General features: G+C 47.0%; 1 protein-coding gene across 4 annotated transcripts in view; it reads right to left on the bottom strand.

Moving 5' to 3' along the window:
* Positions 1–543: 543 nt before the first annotated feature.
* The window catches only part of TTL (tubulin tyrosine ligase), a 43,364-nt gene continuing 25,805 nt past the window's right edge, over positions 544–18,102 (bottom strand). The window contains exons 6-7 of one of the 4 annotated variants that reach the window (XR_009544034.1): positions 17,561–17,756; positions 544–998 (exon numbers count right to left, since the gene is read on the bottom strand). Coding sequence is in view for 2 of the 4 variants with exons in the window: in XM_060168795.1 (XP_060024778.1) it covers positions 10,918–11,032; positions 17,561–17,704 (259 nt within the window). In the remaining 2 variants the exon portion in view is untranslated. Of the gene's footprint in view, positions 999–7,576; positions 11,033–17,560; positions 17,757–18,102 lie in introns of those variants that run through there. The other 3 variants (XM_060168796.1, XR_009544033.1, XM_060168795.1) reach the window with 3 other exon arrangements.

The following is an 18,102-nucleotide window of genomic DNA, read 5'->3' as shown; positions in this document are numbered from 1 at the left end:
CTTTGGCTCTCATTCGTGCTATTAGGGCCGGCCGAGAGCGGTGTTCAAAGATTTCCCTCTCTTCCCTTGACCGCTTTGCGATCCAGTGCTGATGCAGACCCTTGGGGTGACACCCAGCCGGAGTCTTGGCTTCAAGGAAAAAGCAGTCGGGCACCAAACTGACTGCTCTCTACCCAACTCTGAAGTCGAAGGCTCATCACTGGGACGGTCAAGCGGTGGTCCGCCCTCTCTACCCACTCCCCGCGTCGTCTGGACTGAAGTCTTGAGCCAGGCGGGGCCGGCGGGGTGGGAAGGCGGGTGTCCGAGGGGCCTTGCAGCCTTAAGATCCTTTGAGGATCTGTAAGTCCTATGAAGTACTTATCTCCCCAGAATACGGACGTTATCAGGGACTGCCTGCAGCTGTCTTTCATCTTTGGTGTGTATGTGTGTGTGTGTCACAGCTCTCTTCTGTATTGAAGTATAATTGACAGGCAATAAACTACACACATTTAAAGTGTGCACGTTGATAAGTTTTGACCTATTTATACACCCATGAAGCCATCACCACAATTAATGAATTAATTCACCACTCCAAAAAGTGTCCTCCTTCCCCAGTTTCACCTTTACCTGGGTCAGCTGGTAATTTTCACTCCTCTATTGCTCCCCCACCCCCATCCCATGCCGTGTGGCTCGCAGGATCTCAGTTCCCGGACCAGGAATTGAAACGGCCTGGCAGTGAAAGCCCTGAGTCCTAACCACTGGACCGCCAGGAAATTCCTCTTATATCACTTTTAAAAAGTTATCTTCTGTTTCTGTCTTATGTTGACATCATCAAATCTCCCAAGATCCGTGCAGCTGTGACCTAAATTCTGCCTTCTCTCCCTTTACAACGTCTGCTTCTTTTAAGGAAAACTTCCTTCATTCCCTTTCCCTTGGTCAGGGTCTCCTGGAGGGCAGGAGAATGCAGGGATGATGGCAGGAGCAGTCATTTCCATCAGCATACAAACCTGCTGGAAAAGCTGTTAAAACAAAAAAACAGCTCACTGATCTCTTGTCCCACTTCAGCTACCACAGGAATTCTCCCCTTCAGAACACAAAAAGCGTCGACCATCCTTACTATCTCTCCACTGCTTTTAAGGTTCATCCATGTTTTAGCATGTATCAGTATCTCATTCCTTTCACTGCTGAATAAGAATCCATTGTATGGATACATATTTTATTTATCCATTCACCGGTTGATGGACATTTCGGTTGTTTCCACCTTTGGCTATTATGAGTAATGCTGCTAGAAATATCCATGCACAAGTTTTTGTATGGACATAAGTTTTCAATTCTCTTAGGTATTACAGCTAGGAGTGGAATTTCTGGGACATATGGTAACTCCATGTTTAACTTTTTGAGGTGCTGCCAAATTATTCCAAAAGCAGCTGTACACGTTTACAGTCCCTCTAGCAATGTATGAGGATCCCAGTTTCTCCATGTCCTCACCAGTATTTGTTATTCTCTGTTTTTTAAAAATTATATCCACCCCCCCCACACAAAAAAAAAACAAAAACGGTACAAGGGCTTCCCTGGTGGCGCAGTGGTTGAGAGTCCGCCTGCCGATGCAGGGGACACGGGTTCGTGCCCCGGTCCGGGAAGATCCCACATGCCACGGAGTGGCTGGGCCCGTGAGCCATGGCCGCTGAGCCTGCGCGTCCGGAGCCTGTGCTCCGCAACGGGAGAGGCCACAACAGTGAGAGGCCCGCGTACCGCGAAAAAAAAAAAAAAAAAAAAAAAAATTATATCCACCCTCGTACATGTGAAGTAGTATCTAATTATTATTTCTGTATTTCTCTAATGACTAGTGATATTGAGCATATTTTCATGTGTTTATTGACCATTTGTATATTTTCAATGGAGAAATGTCTGTTTAGATACTTGGTCCATTTTAAAATTGGGTCGTCTTTTTTATGGTTGAGTTGTCATACTTCTTTGTATTATTTCTATACTACTTATCAGATATATGATTTGCAAATATTTTTTCCCATTTTGTGGGTTATCTTTTACTTCCCTGGTTGTGTCCTTTGAAGTTTTTCATATTGATGAAGTCTAGTTTATTTTTTTCCTTTTGTTGCTTGTGCTTTTGATATCATATCTAAGAAATCATTGCCTAATCCAAGATCATGAAGGTTAACAGCTATGCTGTCTTCTGAGTTGTGTCTTTTTGTTTGTTTTTTTAGCTGCAACTCTTACATTTAGGCCTTTGACCCATTTGAGTTAATTTTTGTATATGGTGTGAGAGAGACATCCAACTTCATTCCTTTGCATGTGAATATTTTGTTCTAGCACCATTCGTTGTAAAGACTATTCTTTCTCCCATCGAACTGTCTTAGCACCTTGTCAAAAATCAATTGATCAGGGCTTCCCTGGTGGCGCAGTGGTTGGGAGTCCGCCTGCCGATGCAGGGGACACGGATTCGTGCCCCGGTCCGGGAAGATCCCACATGCTGCGGAGCAGCTGGGCCCGTGAGCCATGGCCGCTGAGCCTGCGCGTCCGGAGCCTGTGCTCCGCAACGGGAGAGCCCACAACAGTGAGAGACCCGCGTACCGCAAAAAAAAAAAAAAAAAAAAAAAAGATCATAAATATGATGGTTCATTTCTGGACTCTCAGTTCTATTGCCTTGATGTGTATGTCTATTCTTATACCAATACCATACAATCTTGGTTAATATAGCTTTGTAATAAATTTTGAAAACAGGAAGTGTAAGTCCTCCAACTCTGTTCTTCTTTTTCTAGGTTGCTTCGGCTATTCCTGATCCTTTGTATTTCCATATGAATTTTAGGGTTGGCTTGTCAATTTCTGCAAAAAAAGGCAGCTGAGCTATTTGATAGGGATTATATTCAATCTGTACATCAATCTAGGGTCTATATTCATCTTAACAATAATTATCTTCCAACCTATGAACATGGGACGTCTTACCATTTATTTGGGTGTTAATTTCTTTCAAAGATGTTTTGTAGTTTTTGGTGTACAAATGAACTTCTTTTGTTGAATTTACTCCTAAGTATTTAAACCTTTTTGATGTTGATGTAAATGGAATTGTTTTCTTCATTTAACTTTCAAATTGCTCATTTGTAGGGTCTAGAACTACAATTGAGTTTTGTATATTGATCTTGTTTCTGGCGATCTTGTGTGAACTCATTTATTAGATCTAATAGGTTTTGTGGATTTCTTAGGATTTTCTGTATGTTAGGTCTTGTCATATGCAAAAAGAGATAGTTATATTTCTTCCTTTCCAATCTAGATGCCCTTCCTTCTTTCCTTCCTCCCTTCCTTTTGAACCCTTAATCCAATGTTGAATAGAAGTGGCAAGATTAGATCTTTGTTTTATGCTTGATTTTAGGGAGAAAGCTTTCAGTCTTCCACCACTAAATATGATGTAGGCTGTGGGTTTTTCCAAAGATGCCTTTGATCAAATTGAGGAAGTTCCCATTTCATTCCTAGTTTTTTTACCAAGAAAGTGTTGTTTTGTCAAATACTTTTTCTGTGTATATTGATATGATCATTTTTTGTTCCATAAAAAATGATTATATTGATTGAATTTTGTGTGTTAAATGAATGTAGACTTTTTAGGATAGATCCTACTTGATCATGGTGTATACAGCAGTATAGACAGACAGTCCCCAACTTACAATGGTTCGACTTAGGATTTTTCAACTTTACAGTGGTGCAAAACGATACACATTCATTAGAAAACTTACTTCAAATTTTGAATTTTGATCTTTTCTCGGGATAGGGATATGAAGTATGGTAGTCGCTCATGATACCGGGGAGCAGTAGTGAGCTGAAGCTCTCAGTCAGCCAAGCGATCACAAGGGTAAACGACCAATACTCTTATAACCATTCCATACCCAGACAGCCATTCCATGTCTCACTCTCACTACAGTATTGAATAAATTACATGAGATAGTCAGCACTTTATTATAAAATAGGCTTTGTGTTAGATGATTTTGCCCAACTGTAGGCCAATGTAAGTGTTCTGAGTGCATTTAAAGTAGACTAGGCTAAGCTATGTTTGCTAGGTAAGGTGTATTAAATGCATTTTTGACTTATGGTATTTTCAACGTACAGTGGGTTTACTGGGACATAACCCATCGTAAGTAAAGGAAGATCTATAATTCTTTTTATATGTTGCTGGATTTGGTTTGTTAGTATTTTGTTGAAGATTTTTTCATTTCTATTCCTAAGAGATATTGGTCTGTTGCTTGCTTTTCTTGTGATGTCTTTGTCTGGTTTTGGTATTAAAGTATTAATAGTGACCTTATAGGATGAGTTGGAAAGTGTCCCCTCCTCTTCTATATTTTGGAAGAGTTTGTGAACGATTGGTGTTAATTCCTCTTTAAACATTTGGTAGAATTTACGAGTGAAGCTATCTGGTCCTGGGCTTTTCCCTGTGAAAATATTATTTATTATTAATTCAATCTCCTGTTAGGTCTCTTCAGAATTTATCTTCTTGAGTTAGTTTCATCAGTTTTGTGTCTTTCTAGGAATGTGCCCATTTCATATAAGTTATCTAACTTGTTGGCATGTTATCGTTCATCAGGTTCCCCCATAATCCTTTCTATTTGTGCTGTAGTAATGTCCCTCTTTCATTCCTTATTTTTTCTTGGTCAGTCTAGCTAAAGGTTAGTCAATTTTGTTGATCTTTCAAAACGCCAACTTTTGGTCTCATTGATCTTATCTATTGTTTTTCTATTCTCTATTTCATTTATTTCCACTCTAATCTGTATTATTTCTTTCTACTTACTTTGGATTTAGCTTGTTCTTCTTTTTCTAGTTTCTTAAGGTGGAAGGTTAGGTTACTGATTTGAGATCTTTTCACAATATAGTCATTTAAAGATATGTTTTCCTTTAGGCATGGCTTTAACTGCTTTCCGTAAGTTTTGGTAAGTTGTGTTTTCTTTCTTTTTTGTTTATTTGCTGTGTTAGGTCTTCGTTGCTGCACGCAGGCTTTCTCTAGTTGCGGTGAGCGGGGGCTACTCTTCATTGCAGTGGGCGGGCTTCTCATTGCAGTGTCTTCTCTTGTTGCAGAGCACGGGCTCTAGTAGTTGCAGCACGCGGGCTCAGTAGTTATGGGTTGCAGGCTCTAGAGCGCAGGCTCAGTAGTTGTGGTGCACGGGCTTAGTTGCTCTACGGCATGTGGGATCTTTCCAGACCAGGGCTCAAACCTGTGTCCCCTGCGTTGGCAGATGGATTCTTAACCACTGTGCCACCAGGGAAGCCCTGTTGTGTTTTCATTTTCATCTCTCTCAAAGTACTTTCTAATTTCCCTTGTGACTTCTTTCCTTTGGCATTTTTAACTTCCACACACTTGTGATTTTCCCAGATTTGTTAATGATTTCTTGTTTTATTTGTGTTCACAGAACATATGTAGTTTGATTCCAATCATTTTTAATTCACTGAGGCTTTATGGTGTAGCATATGGTTTATTCCTGAGAAAGTTCCATGTGCACTTCAGGAAAATGTATATTTTGCTATTGTTGGGTGGAGTGTTCTATAGATATTTGTTAGATCTAGTTGGTTTACGTTGTTTTCTATGTTCTTGTTGATCATCTATCCATTATTGAAAATGGAAAATTGAAAGCTCCAATTATTACTGTTGAATTGTCTATTTCTCTCTTTAGTTCTGCCAGTTTTTGCTTCATGTATCTTGGGATTCTGCTGCTAGGTGCATTTGTTTATAATTGTTGTATCTCCTGATGGATTGATCTATTTATCATTATAAAGTGTCTTTCTTTGCCTGTAATAATTTTTTTTCTTAAAGTCTATTTTGTCTAATAGTAGTATGGCCACCTAAGCTCTCTTTGAGTTACTGCTTGCATGGTATATTTTTTCCCATCCTTTTACTTTCACCTGTTTGTGGCTTTGAATCAAAGGTGTCTCTTGTAGATAGCAGAGTTTGATCATGTTTTTTTTTTTTGATCCACGTTGCCAATCTCTGCCTTTTGATTGGAGTGTTTAACTCATTTACATTTAAATGAAATTACTGATAAGGTAGGATTTCTGTCTGCATGGTGCTATTTGCTTTGTAAATGCCTTATTACCTCCTCATCCCTTCACTACTGCCTTTTCTTGTTAAATATATATTTTCTAGTGTAACATTCTAGTTCCCTTGTCCTTTTTACTATATATTTAAAGTTATTTTCTTAGTGGTCAATGTGTCTTGGCGCGGATCTCTTTGAATGTATCCTACTTAGTTCATTGAACCTCTTGGGTGCATTTTAATGGTTTTCCTCAAAGTGGGAAAGTTTTTGACCACTGCTCCTTCCAATTTGTTTTCTGCCCCCTTCTCTCTCCCTCCTTTCTTTTAGGATTCCTGTTACGTATATGTTGGTGTACATACATGTTTCTGGAGTTCTGTTCATTTTTTTATTCATTCATTTTTCTTTCTGTTCCTCAGACTGGATGATCTCAACTGAATTCAGATTCACTGATTCCTTCTTTTGCCAGCTCAAACCTGCTTTTGGACACCTCTACTGAACACCTCTACTGAATTTTTCATTCGCATGATCATACTTTTCAATGCCAAAATTTCTTTGTTCGATTTCAAAAACAATTTATCTCTTTAATGATATTGTCTCTCTGGTGACACATCGTTCTGTCTCCTTTCAGTTTACAGCTCTGCCTTAGTCTGCTTGTCCTGCTTGTGCAGATCCTCCTAGTCAGACAGAGGTGAAAGCCCAGGGAATTCAGGTCTCCCCTGGGCATGGACACAGCCCTACACCTGTGTGTGTCCTTCCATATTTTTAGGAATATGTTGAAACTTTTCAAAACGTTTTATGGACATCTTATTCCCCATCTTTCCCTTCTAAATTTTTTGTCAGCGGCTTCTCTGTTCCAGCTGCTAAAGCCATCTCAGGAAGTTGAGATGTTAAACAACGGCTGCTAATTATTTTTAACAAATGCACCTAGGGGAAAAGGCTGCTCACACTGGGCACACTCTTGAGACACGTCACATAAAATAAGCCCTAAGATGGGGACTTACACAGAAGTCCTTAGTGAAGTCTTAGTAAGGACTTCTTGAACTTCTAGCTATTTGGGGAACGAACCTCACTTCAGAAGCCCCTCTACCCCCATGTTTAAAGCACACATAACTCCTTCACAACCAGGGGTCTCACCTCACAACCTGCAGCATGATTCAGACAATACACATGACATGTGAGACATGATGGGCTGGATTTTGGCAGCTGGAACTGTTTCAATGCTTCACCCTGGAGCAGCTCATCACAGTTTCAAAGGCCAATCTGTTGGCTTACGTATTGAGTAGCATTCTGGGGTCAGCAAACAATGGCCGCATATGTGCTTGTTTTTGTATGGCCTGTGTGCTAAGTTTTTTTTGGCTTTGTTTTAATATTTTTTAAGAGTTGGGGGAAAAAAAGAAGAATATGCAAAGGAGAACCAGTTTGGCTTGCAAAGCCTAGAATATTTACTACCTGGCCCTTTATAGAACAAGTATGCCTACCTCTGGGTAACAGAATCATGCATTCAAATAACCAGTGATATCCTAGGACAGTCAACACTCGCAATAAGATGACAGAACCAAAGGGCAGAGAAATGCTTGAAATATGATTCCTTTAATGCTCCAGGCATTTTAAACATTCATAAAATCGCCTTGTGTCAGGAGTCATTTCCTCTTAGGTACATATTCTGTGTCCAGGATCAGAGACAGTTTTCTCCATGGCACCCATGTGTTGTGGGGACCCACTCTGGCATCTAGTCTCCTCTGGCAGAGTCCCCACCACCCACAGCAGGGCTGGATGCACCCCTGCTTGACGCGACCTCAATTCTTAATGGCAACACCCTCTGTAGCATCGCTGCTGCTTGCGGGTCCTGCGGATCCCATCCATTTCCAGCACTACCAGATGTCACCAGTCTGGGATGATCACCCTGAGGCACTCGTGACACATCACGTCAGCTGGTAAGTCCACCAGCACCCACTCCACTGTATCAGACAGACACCGAGGCACTTCCACGTCCTGGGGAAGTGGAGTCTATAGTTACCACGGGAGTCCAGAGGGAGGGAAGGGGATTTTTCTCTCCATAATTTGTTTATAATCTTAACACCTATTTAGCATATTTATAAATTCATGTCTGTTTATATTTGCTGACAAGGCTTCACAAACTGTTTAAGTAGATGAAAGCACAGCTGAGTTTCCAAAGGCTGTGACAGGGAGCAAAGGAAAACCTGCTTGGACGGCACTCGCTGTATCACGTCAGCATCCGGTCATTCTTAAAGGAACGCCTAGCCTTCTAGAAGGAATTTTTTTTAAAGCCCTAAACCTTAGCTGATTCTTCCAAGGTAATAATGTGTTTGTCCTTCCTTCTCAGTCAGTGGTTCAAGGCATCCCAAAGCAAGCTGATGCCTGAGGTTCTGACTTAATGGGTCAGGGGTGAGGGAGGGGGAAGGTGTGGACACCGACATTCTTTAAAAGCTTCCCAAGTGATTCCAGCAAACAGCCAGCATTGAGAACCTTGGTGCTGGAGGTTCTCCAGCCTTCCTAATCTCATGTGTCCTCACTAAATGCCCTTGAAGTAGTCCCTGGGTCAGGCAACAAGCTCTTCCATGAGATAAGAAACTAAGGCACAGAGAGGTTCACGGGCTCCTCTGATGCCGTGCAGCCAATGACAGAGTCAAGATCAGAATCAACGCCTCCACAAAACACCACCTCCTTCCCCAGCAACTGGACACACGAACACAGACCACAGGTATGAAGACTGACTGCGGGCGAGGCATGACCACCTGTGTCAAGGACATCGTGGAAGGATATGGAACAGTTCTGAGCCAGCCATTCCACCTGGTCAGAAATAAATGCATAAAATAGATACTTATTCGAAACCACGTGAGGAATGAAGCAGAATTTTCTCTTTAAAGCCTTCCTTCCCTCACATATATTGCTATTGATTCAGGTTTCTTAGAAAATCCATCAAGTTCCACAGACTTCCTACACCTGGATTCTTAGCTCTGTCACCAGTAAGAGACACCGTAAGAGAAAATTCTCGAACGTCCCTGCAGTTCAGATCCAAAAGATCATTACAAATCTGCGTTCGCATGTGACAGCACTACAAAAACCTCCACGCTTTCCCCATCACCCTACACTTTCTACGTAGGTGTGCACCTCACCACGATCTGCTCAGAAGCCCCCAGCACTAACCCATCAGCTGTGCTGGGCCTTCACAGTTCCCTTAACACTGTCTTATTTCGCTCTGGATGGAAACTTCATTATCTATATATTCTGGGTAACCGCCCGCACGTTTATTTTGTAATTCCAAACACCCGGGAGGGCCGAGCCAGCTGGCCCTTCCTCCACTTCAGCCCGGACATAACACTTTCACATCCCACACACACTGCTGCAGCCATTGAATCATTTCCATCATGATTCCTTTTTTCACTGTTAAGCTCCCACCACATCTCATCATGTTTGAGGTGTTGCCGTTTCTTCTCTTTGTAAAAAAAAAAGTCTGCCCTGGCTGCAGAACTGTTTTCTTGTGCCAAGTAGGGACGAATAACGGAGCACACACGCGCCAGAGGGAAGACCCCGCCGCGCCCTGGGGAGGGGGGAGCCGGTTCAGTGCGTCTGCTCCGATTCCCAGCGCACCGTTCACTCATCTTACGGTGGACACAGATGGCATACGGGGCTTCCTCTCGCTAGTGACACGGCCTCCTGGAAAGTCTGCAGAAAATTCGTCCATCCTGTGAGCAGAAACTACATCTAACGGGACGCCGTTAACCTCTGCTGACTTAAGAGATGCTGAGCGCGGCTCTGAAACCCCATCTTCCCCATTTTAAGAGACTCTCCCACTCAGGCGAGACACACACTGATTCAGAGCCTCTCCGTGATGTCGAGAGGCGCAGCAGACGGAGAATCTTCCCTGGAACAAAACCTGCCTGTCCAGCTCCCACAGAAGGTGCTAGAAGAGCAAGAAAAACAAAGTGGGGAGGAGCCCCCTGGGGTGGAGGGGGGGAATTCTACCCTCTCCCGACCCCTAGAAGGGTTTTTACAAAAGTTAAACCCCCCCCCCAAAAAAAAACAGAACGAAAGGGAACTTGGCCAAAGGGCATGTAGAATTCTGGTTAAAACAAAGAGAACTGAGAATCATATTTCAAAGACTCTCCCCTACGCAACTATTAAGTAAAGCAGGACGTTGTGTTGTTTCCTCTCTCATGCTTATTGGATGCTTACGGGTTTGCAGCAAACTTGCTGCTTGGTTTCTAAAACATGCAGAGAGCAGGCTGAGAGCAGCGTTTGCTGTTGGGTGCCCAGCCCACACCATCCCTGGCCAGTGACCAGCCGGATGCCATCAGGACCAAGAAGAGCAAGCCCCCTGATGGCAAGGCAGCGTCCGCAGAGCCCAGCACCCAGGACAGTCGGTGCGCGCTTGTGCAGATGCCCGTGGGACTAGCGGGGGACACCCTTGGCAACCTCCCAAGTGCTCTCGCATCCCGCCCCTGCCCCAGACAGGAGGCTGTAGCTGGGCACAGAGCTAAGGCACTAATGCAGCAGGTGGACAGACACCAACCAGATCCAACGGCTGCCACCCCGGGCAGGAGAGGCGCTGCTCACAGCACTACCTTAGGATAAAAATCAGATTTTTCAAAGGATGAGAACGTTAAGCACATCCCTGTGTTTTGCCCCTCAGAAGAACAGCCTGCTCTCCCATTGGCGAAATTTGCTGCAGTTTTCGAATCTCAGTAGCAGTGCCAAGAGCTCCACCTGGGAACCCCTGGGCAAACGACCACTCCTCGGGGAAGCTGCCTTTTCTTCTTCCAGCACGTCTCTGCGGGTTGTCTCTCTTCCTCCTGTTTGGCTTGATGACGAGCAACTCGGACACTTCTCCTTCCCCCGGGGCAGCGCCCCCTCGTGCTTCTTCCGAGGCAGCTTCGAGCGCCTCCCTCGGTCACAGCTTGATGAAGGCGGCTGGCTGGGGCGGCTGCTGCCCCGAGCCGGGGGGCGGGAAGAGGCTGGCGATGGCTATGTCCACAATGCCCTGGCACAGCTCCGCATAGAGCTTCCTGCAACGGGTTCAAAGAGCTGTTACTGAGGACGCTCATCAAAGTGCGAGCGAAAAGTCAACGCTTTTTTCACCAGGATCCGCCCTAGAAATTCCACCTCACGTTTCTAAGACTGGTGTCTGCTGACCATGCAAATCCTGCAGGAGGTACTGCAGGAAGAGAAAGCAGCCACTCGACAGATATTTCTGGAAGGTCTTGCAGGCGCACAGACAAGACGACTCCTGCTCTGACTTGAACTGCAGGGAACACAGGCAATTCCAAAGAGAACGGGGGCCGTCTTGCCTGTCTGGGGGGGGGGACACCTGGAGGCGCAGGCTCTCCCCAGGGAAAGTGCCCACGCAGTGTGGCTACGGGGCCTTTAGGAAAGACTCCCCGGAGTGACAGCTCAGCTGAGACCCGGAGAGGGAATCACGTCGGACAGAGAATGGATGATGGGATGGGAAACAGGATGAAGGAGGGGGAGCCACACACAAAGAATGAGGGAGAGATGCGGAGAGAGAAGAGGGGCAGTGCAAATGGAAGGAGTGGTACCCACTGAGGAGAGAGGACTCAGGGCACCTGGGGAACTGGACCACTGCAGTGCGAGGCTAGGGACAAGGCAGGGGCCAAGCCATGCAGGGTTCTGAGGCCATGTGCAGGGGTCTGGAACCACCATAGCAGAAAAGCTGAGGAGGAAAACCTCCCATCCAGCCTCTTCAGAGAAGCGATGAGGCCCTCGAGCTCCCCACTCACTTATTGTCTATAGGATTTTCGCCCGTTTCACACGGCAGCACGTGAGGCCCCAGAGCCAGCTCTCGGAGGACTGTCTCTAACACAGGGGAAAACCAGAGACATGTGGTCCAAAGAGAAAACCCACATTTGGGGTGGCGCTCCAGGCCTGACGTGCCTTCCCAACTCACTCAAGACACATCTGGAATCCAGGTGGCTGCAGCCGAGGGTAGGAGCCCAGGCCAGCGCGACCTGGAGGAACAGAGGTCTTTACTGCCCTGATTTCCGGAAGATGCTATGTCCCAACCTCCACCAGGTAGGAAATCTTCACAAGCGAATTCCCATCCCTCCTGATGCCATGGCAAATCTCTGCTATCATCCACCCCATCACAGAGACTTTCTCCCGCCCCTCCCAGCCCCTTCTACTGCCCTTGCAGCTGGAACCTGTATGCTCTAACCTCTGGTAAGGCCCTCTGGGAAGAAAGCTCACGCAAAGCCATGCTTCCGTTGTCCATCTCAGGAAGTCCTAACTGCCAGCTAACCTTCATCGTTCCTGCTGGATGTCTGCTCTTCCCGCTCTCCCCCTCCCCAGTCCCCCAGCCTCTGCCCCTTCTGTCTATGAATCGAGTCCCATTTTCAACAGTCTGGTGTGCCACACCACTCAACCTCCCACTTCTGAAGGGATAGTGACCAGGGGGCCAGCAAGGGAGTGACAGCGGCTGCTAAACTTGGGACTCGGCAAGTCCCCAAGAGCCACAACCATCAAAATACACCGTGTTTGGTGTTTCGTGATGCTTGTCATTGGCTACCTCGGGAAGGCATTTTCCAAAGGGGATACTGGGGTAGGGGAGGACACAGCTTCAACCTGGTCAACTCATATCTTCGCTATTTCTGGTGTAGGAAGTACCTGACATACAGGCAAGAGTGGGCCTTTGAACATCCTGCTGGTTTTCATACAGCAAGAGGAGTAAGTCCTATTTTAACATGTACACGACAATGGAAACTGTGGTTCCTGAACAAAGGCTTCCCGGGACTTCCCTGGTGGCGCAGTGGTTAAGAATCCGCCTGCCAATGCAGGGGACACGGGTTCGAGCCCTGGCCCGGGAGGATCCCACACGCCACGGAGCAACTAAGCCCGTGTGCCACAACTACTGAGTCTGCGCTCTAGAGCCCGCGAGCCACAACTACTGAGCCCCCGTGCTACAACTACTGAAGCCCACGCACCTAGAGCCCGCGCTCCGCAACGAGACAAGCCACTGCGATGAGAAGCCTGCGCACCGCAACGAAGACCCAATTCAGCCAAAAATAAATAAATAAATTAATTAATTAATTTAAAAAAAAAAGACTTTCCTTTGACTACGCCATCATGTCACCATCTCCATTGACCCTCTCCCCACTGTTCGTCCTTTTGGAAGCAAGGACCCAAGAACACTCCCCACTCAAAATCATGAACCTAAAAGATAGAATCTGAGGGACATTCCCAGTGGTCCAGTGGTTGGGACTCCACGCTTTCACTGCCGAGGGCCCGGGTTCAATCCCTGGTCGGGGAACTAAGATCCCACAATCCATGAGGCTCGGCCAAAAAATAAAAAGATGGAATCTGTTTCTTTTCTATTACAGCAACTGTAACACAGTATGATTCATATAATAATTAACTGGGCAGTGTCTGTCTCCCTCCTCCAGTCGACTCCTTGAGGACGCTCATTTTTACATGTTCCTAAAATCCCCACTGTTTCCCTGGACCCCACTGCTCGCATCAGGACTCTGAATGGAGGGAATCCAACAGACAGTGAGTGGCTGTGTGGGAGCTGGTGAGATGGAGCCCAGAGAAGCCAGTGAACCCTGATGCCCAGGGGTTCATCACCAGAGGCCTCTGTTGGGGCCCAGCATGACCTGATCCTGCAAGGCACCTCAGAGAGCAGGTGAGTTTCCACCAGGTTGTGGGGTGCTACTGTTGGGGAAAGAGGTCAAAGCCATTACTCGACACTCCAAATGAACTAAGAAGTTGCCATTTCTCTGCCCTCCCTAGCCTTCAATCCTTATGCAGAACAAAAGAGGCAGATTCACCTTTTCCAATCCAGAGACTGGAGGTCCACCCTTGAGCCAAAGCCCTTAAGACCAATGGTAAATAAAGGGTCCAACGTCTACGGAAAGCGTTCAGTTATGAGGGCCTGCACCAGATTATCTGTATCTTGACCTAGGATAATTTACACTTGGAATCAAAGAGCTACCCTGGAGAAGAAACACTTAGTGAACAGCTCATAAGCTTCAGGAATAAACTGAAACAGAATCACTTTTGCCCACAAGACAGTGGGGTTATTTTATCACTTTCTTACCTTGTATACTTGAATGCCTGACTGCATTTTAGATTCTGGGCCTTGACTCACCATCAAGACATGATGGCATCCTTGTCTTTAAACACTTAAAGCTGCCATTTAAACATTCCCAAAGCTCTTCACAGTGCGCAAACAGAACCTCCCTGCTCCCTGACACCCCATCCCGGCTGATGTGTAAGTTTGGGCCTAATGATAAAGAAATTCTATGCATTGAAGCACCAATGTCATTAGGGAGTATTAGGAAGATAGAAAGATGTCTCTATGTAAATAAAACCTAAACAATTACTGACTCAGGTGAGTAAGAGTGTTAACCAGTAACACACACCGTGTCCATCCAACTACTATTTGCAGACTAGGATGTGCGAGGCACGGTGCCAGGTGCTGGGACTCCAAGGAGAACAAGAAAAACAAGGCTACTGCCCTCACGGTACATACATTCTGTAAAGAAAACAAAAATGGGTTGATTTGACAGCAATTAGTGTAATGAAGTAAACTACCAAGGCTCTGGCTGGAGAAAGTCAAAGATAGGACTGTTCAAGACTTGTGGTTGCCAAGGGGAGGGGGGAGGGAGGGATGGATTGGGAGTTTGGGGTGAGCAGATGCAAACTGGTATATACAGAATGCATAAACAACAAGGTCCTACTGTAGAGCACAGGGAACTCTATTCAATGTCCTGGGATAAACCATAATGGAAAAGACTATGAAAAAGAATGTCTATATATGTATCACCGAATCACTCTGCTGCACAGCAGAAATGAACACAACGCTGTAAATCAACTATACGTCAATAAAATAAATTTTTTAAAAAAGATGGGATTATTCAGGGGTGGCTTCCTGGAGATGCCATTTCGACAGACTAGGAGCAGCCTTGGTAAGACTGGGCTGGGGGTGGGTAGAGTAAGAGCAAGCCAAAGGCCCCGCAGCAGGTAAGCGTCATCAGGGAAACGAGGCTCTGGGTGAGGCTGGAGAGGTAGGCGGGGCAGTAGCCCTGCAGGTGGAGGGGAGTTGGGTTTCGGTCCCAGGTGCAGGGGGAAGGCTAGAGAACAGCAGGGCCTGGTTTCTGGCTGCTCAGGGGACAACGGACTCCACTGGGGCAAGAGCACAGACCCAATTAGCAGGCTCTCTGCAAAAGCAAAGCTGGAGGACGATGTTTGGGACAGCAAGGGCAGTGGGCGGGGGGAGCAGAGGGCTGGAAGCAGAACTGACCAGGCCCCGATGGACAGAACCTGAGGGTAATGGAAAGGCAGGGGCAGGGTCTCGGTCACCTGGAAAGCAGGGGGCGGAGGGGGGGGGCTGGACATTCAGTGAGATGGGCGACTCTGGCCGGGTGGGGCGCCTACTGGACATCCACACACATCCTTGCAGGACGCCAGGAAGACAGGTGCAGATACTGGCCTGCAACTCCGGGCTGCGACATCATTTGCTGGTTTTAAAATCCTGGAGTGCAATATGGGCTTGGCTGGGGACCTGGAAAGAACAGTTTCTGTGCAGCGGCCGGGATGCGAGGCAGCCCGGAGTGGACCAGAGCGTGGATGCGGACTGAGGACAAGGAGACAGCGTGTGCACGTGTGGCTTCTCCAGAAGTGTGGCTGTGGAGGGGGCTGGGAGGGGGTGGTCCCGGGAGCAGGGCGGGGCCTCAGAGGAGGGCTTTTCCTAATTGCTGGGGAAATCTGCTGAGCGCCACAGGCTGGTGGGAACGATGTAGCCAAGAGGGAGAAAGCAGATGAGGGAGGCATCCTCAACCCGCCCTCTTGCCTGGAGGGAGGGGATCGGGTCCAGAGCACAAGGAAGGGACAAACCTCTGACAGGAAGGACGGGAGAAGATGGACACCCCTGTGGACCTGGGGAAGGGAGGATGTGAAACATTCTGCTCTCCTCCACCGCTGGTCTCCTTAACTTTCCTTTCTCCTTCAGATCTCGGTTCCAAACATCACCTCCCAGGGGGACTTTTTGCTCAATTATATTACCTTCTAACATCTCTTACCCTATGAAAGGGTGTGTCCCAGTTTGTAATCTATATTTGTCTTGTCCTTTGTCTCGCCCAGTCTCCCTCCACTGAGGGCGGGGCCCGGGTCTCTCTGCTCACGACTGTGACCCAGAGCCCAGTCCGGGGCCTGGCGGGTTAGGGGTATCTAACAGGTATTCATTAGTGGCAGGCAAGGATGAATGAGACGGAATCCCAGCTGCCAGGTCACAGCCACGAAGCAGGTGGCAAATGAGAGAACTGCTTATGTGTTAACGCTGCCCCTTGGAGGTGCAGGGCTTTTTCCTACGCCGTCGGAAGATCACACCTCAATTTCTCCAAGATGTGGACGTGGGGAACCGTGAAAGGGTCTTGACACTAATGAATGTGGATCCTCAGAGGAACCAACAGCCTTTGAGGATGAAGTCCAAATGACTCCCTTACACGTAAGGCCTCCCACAGTGGGGCCCCAACTCACCTTTTGACCCTCAACTTTCCTCACCCCCGACACTCATGCCATGCTGCAGCCAGGCTCCTCCCAGGAGGAACAGAAGTTCCCCGAGGGCAGGGTCTGTTCATCTGTGCATCTCCCCTAGAGCCTGGCCCAGAGCAAGGTCCCACTGGATTCTGGGTTCCCGCCCCCTTAGCACACATGACACTCTCCTCTTACACCCCAGCCTCAGCTCCACGATGTCCATGGTACCTTCTCAGACCACTTCCTGCCCAGGGAGCCTCTGAACTGCTTGGTCATCACTTTCTCCCTGACTCACAGGACGCGGCTGACTCATCACCTTGTCACGGGACAGGGTCGCTGCTGGTATTACTAGCTTTGTTTAGAACTCTCACGGCATCCACCACCCACAGGTGCTAACTGCTCAACATATACAGGGAGGAAAAGGGATAAGAAATGACTCAGCAAAGCCCCCTGCTGGCCGGGGTCCTCCCAAAGCCCTCCCGTCGCTGGTACATCCTCCTTGACGGCACTCAAAGGGTCAGTGGTTGGACACCCAGGTAACAGGAGCTCACCACCTTGCCAAGACAGACTACTCCCCCTGCAGAAGTAACTTCCCACGCATTTTAACCCGAACCCTTCTCTTCCAGGGACTCAAGGGGACTAGGACTTTGTGTATTTGCCTCCCACCCCACGTTTTTAATTTAATTTAATTTTTTAAAATTTATTTATTTATTTATTTATTTGCAGTACGTGGGGCTCTCACTGCTGTGGCCTCTCCTGTTGCGGAGCACAGGCTCCGGACGCACAGGCTCAGCGGCCATGACTCACGGGCTTAGTTGCTCCGCGGCATGTGGGATCTTCCTGGACCGGGGCACGAACCTGTGTCCCCTGCACCGGCAGGCGGACTCTCAACCACTGTGCCACCAGGGAAGCCCTTATTTTTAAATGCATTAAAAATCGTGCTAGTCTCCTTTGCTGCACGGACTTCAAACTGCATGAAATGCAGTAAACCTCATTGTAGATAAAAGCAAACAAACAGACAAAAACCCAGTGGTGTTCGGGCTTACTGAGCACAAGCAGGGGCGCCGTTGACTTCAATGAGCCAGACCTTCATCTCCTCATCCACCATGAAGTCGAAGCCGAAGAGCTGGAAGCTCTGGTAAGGGAGGTGTCGGGTGCTGATGGCGGGCTCCACGCTCATGAGGCAGCTCCTGCAGGGCAGAGGGGGCGCTCACTGAGGATGGGGTGGTCCAGGGAGAAAGACTGCTGGGAGAGAGAGGTGCTTGGATGGTTTTACGTCGAATGGGCTGATGAAAATTAGGCTTTGGCTTAATTCTCTTTTTTAAATGCATTACCAATAGATTATTCAAGATGATGTGAGTTATCTGTTAGAAAACTCTGCCATCACTCTTGTTCTTACAAGTAGTGGCTGCTTTCCCAGCAAGCGCTGAGTCACCGTGGTCCCTGCAAATGTGGACTCCTCCAACAGGTGGACTGCCGCCACATTTGTTTATAATAAGGAAAACAAACCAAAAAATAATAATAATAATAAGCAAAACATTTCTACGTATTTTTGCTATATTAAAAGAATGGACCACCATTTAGTGAT

Source organism: Lagenorhynchus albirostris, chromosome 13, assembly GCF_949774975.1.
Source record: "Lagenorhynchus albirostris chromosome 13, mLagAlb1.1, whole genome shotgun sequence".
Classification (NCBI taxonomy): domain Eukaryota; kingdom Metazoa; phylum Chordata; class Mammalia; order Artiodactyla; family Delphinidae; genus Lagenorhynchus; species Lagenorhynchus albirostris.
This window is presented reverse-complemented; position numbering and strand designations above follow the sequence as displayed.